This window comes from Propithecus coquereli, unplaced genomic scaffold (genome assembly GCF_000956105.1).
Source record: "Propithecus coquereli isolate 6110/MARCELLA unplaced genomic scaffold, Pcoq_1.0 Scaffold516, whole genome shotgun sequence".
Lineage (NCBI taxonomy): Eukaryota > Metazoa > Chordata > Mammalia > Primates > Indriidae > Propithecus > Propithecus coquereli.
In genome coordinates, this window is record NW_012151019.1 from 1,256,714 (window position 1) to 1,258,096 (window position 1,383).

The window sequence follows — 1,383 nt, forward strand, 5'->3', positions numbered from 1 at the left end:
TTTCCAAAGTAGTAAGAGAAAAACTCACCAAGTAGCAACCTGCAGGGTACATCATAGGCTGTTTTAGATAATTAAGTTATAAGAGTAGCTGTCCTTTCAGAAATTGCATTTTAATTTATTCACAGAACTCTTATATATTAAAAGGCAACAATTTGATATTCTTGATGGTTAGCGAGATAATTTTCATTTTATCATGGCAGATGGTTTTGCCGTACCTCTTCCCAGTGCCCTTTTTAAAACAAGGGAGTTAAATAAAGGAAAATGGAGCCGAATGTACCTGTGGGCTATTTATCTAGTAATCAGATGTTTTAGATGTGAAGTATTTAATCTTGGGATCGAACAGTCCTTTAGTGCTCCTTATTAACTTAAGTAATTTCAACCTTAAATTTTTGCGAGCCCAGAACTTGAAAGAAATCAGGCATACCTTCTTGTAAAGTGTGATTCTCCTACCCTCGTTACCTGTCTAATGGTCTCTTTTCTTATTTATCTCGATTTTTTCAATTTATGAAATGAGCAGGTTGAGCTAAGTGTCTAAGGGAGTCTCTAGCAGTTTACTTCTGTATCACCTTTACTGCTTCAGACAGCTGCTATGTGCTGCTGCTTTACTCGTTTACTGTCTGCACAATTAAGCATAAAGCTTTTGAAAGTGCTTAATAGCTCTAATTACTCTTTCTTTCCCATTCTACATTGTATTTCAGTGATTTGGGCATATTTTTGGATCGGCATGTGCTTAGCTCTTAGATTCTGGCCTGACTCTGACTCAGTGTATCTGTTGCACAAACTACCAATGCATTCATGCAGTTGTTAGTAAATCTGCAATTATTTCTTTTTTTCCCTCTGACTGTCTTCTCTCGGTGCTGGAGCAAAACGGGTACAAGATATTGCCTGATACAAATAAGCACAGGAAAAGCTGTTCAACATCACTGTTAGGGAAATGCAAATTGAAATCACAATGAGATACCACTATATACCCACTAGAATAGCTACACTTATAAAGACTGACAATACCGAATTGTTAGCAAGGGTGTGGAATAACTGGAACTCTCTTATTGAGGGTGGGAATACAAAATGAATGGTACAGCTATTTAGAAAACAATGCAGAAAACAATTTGGCAAGTTTTTTCCTTTAAGTTGAACACTTATGATATGATCCAGCAGTTCTATTCTGTCCAACAGTTCTATTCTTACGTATTTACCAAAGAAAAATGAAAATACAGGGCCACATAAGGACTTGTGCTTGGATATTCATAGCAGCTTTATTCAGAAAAGCTGAAAACTAAAAAGAACCTAAATATCCATCAGGGATGAATGGATCAACAAGTTATGGTATATCCATGCAATGAAATATTATTCAGCCATAAAAAGGAACAACTATTGATACAT

The 1,383-nt window shown here is 35.9% G+C and overlaps 1 protein-coding gene across 1 annotated transcript in view; it reads left to right on the forward strand.

The window, feature by feature from the left end:
- Window positions 1–889, forward strand: part of GOLGA5 (golgin A5) — an 18,909-nt gene extending 18,020 nt beyond the window's left edge. The window contains exon 8 of the mRNA XM_012656730.1: window positions 864–889. Coding sequence (XP_012512184.1) covers window positions 864–889 — 26 coding nt within the window. The remainder of the gene's footprint in view (window positions 1–863) is intronic.
- The last annotated feature ends 494 nt before the right edge of the window (window positions 890–1,383 follow it).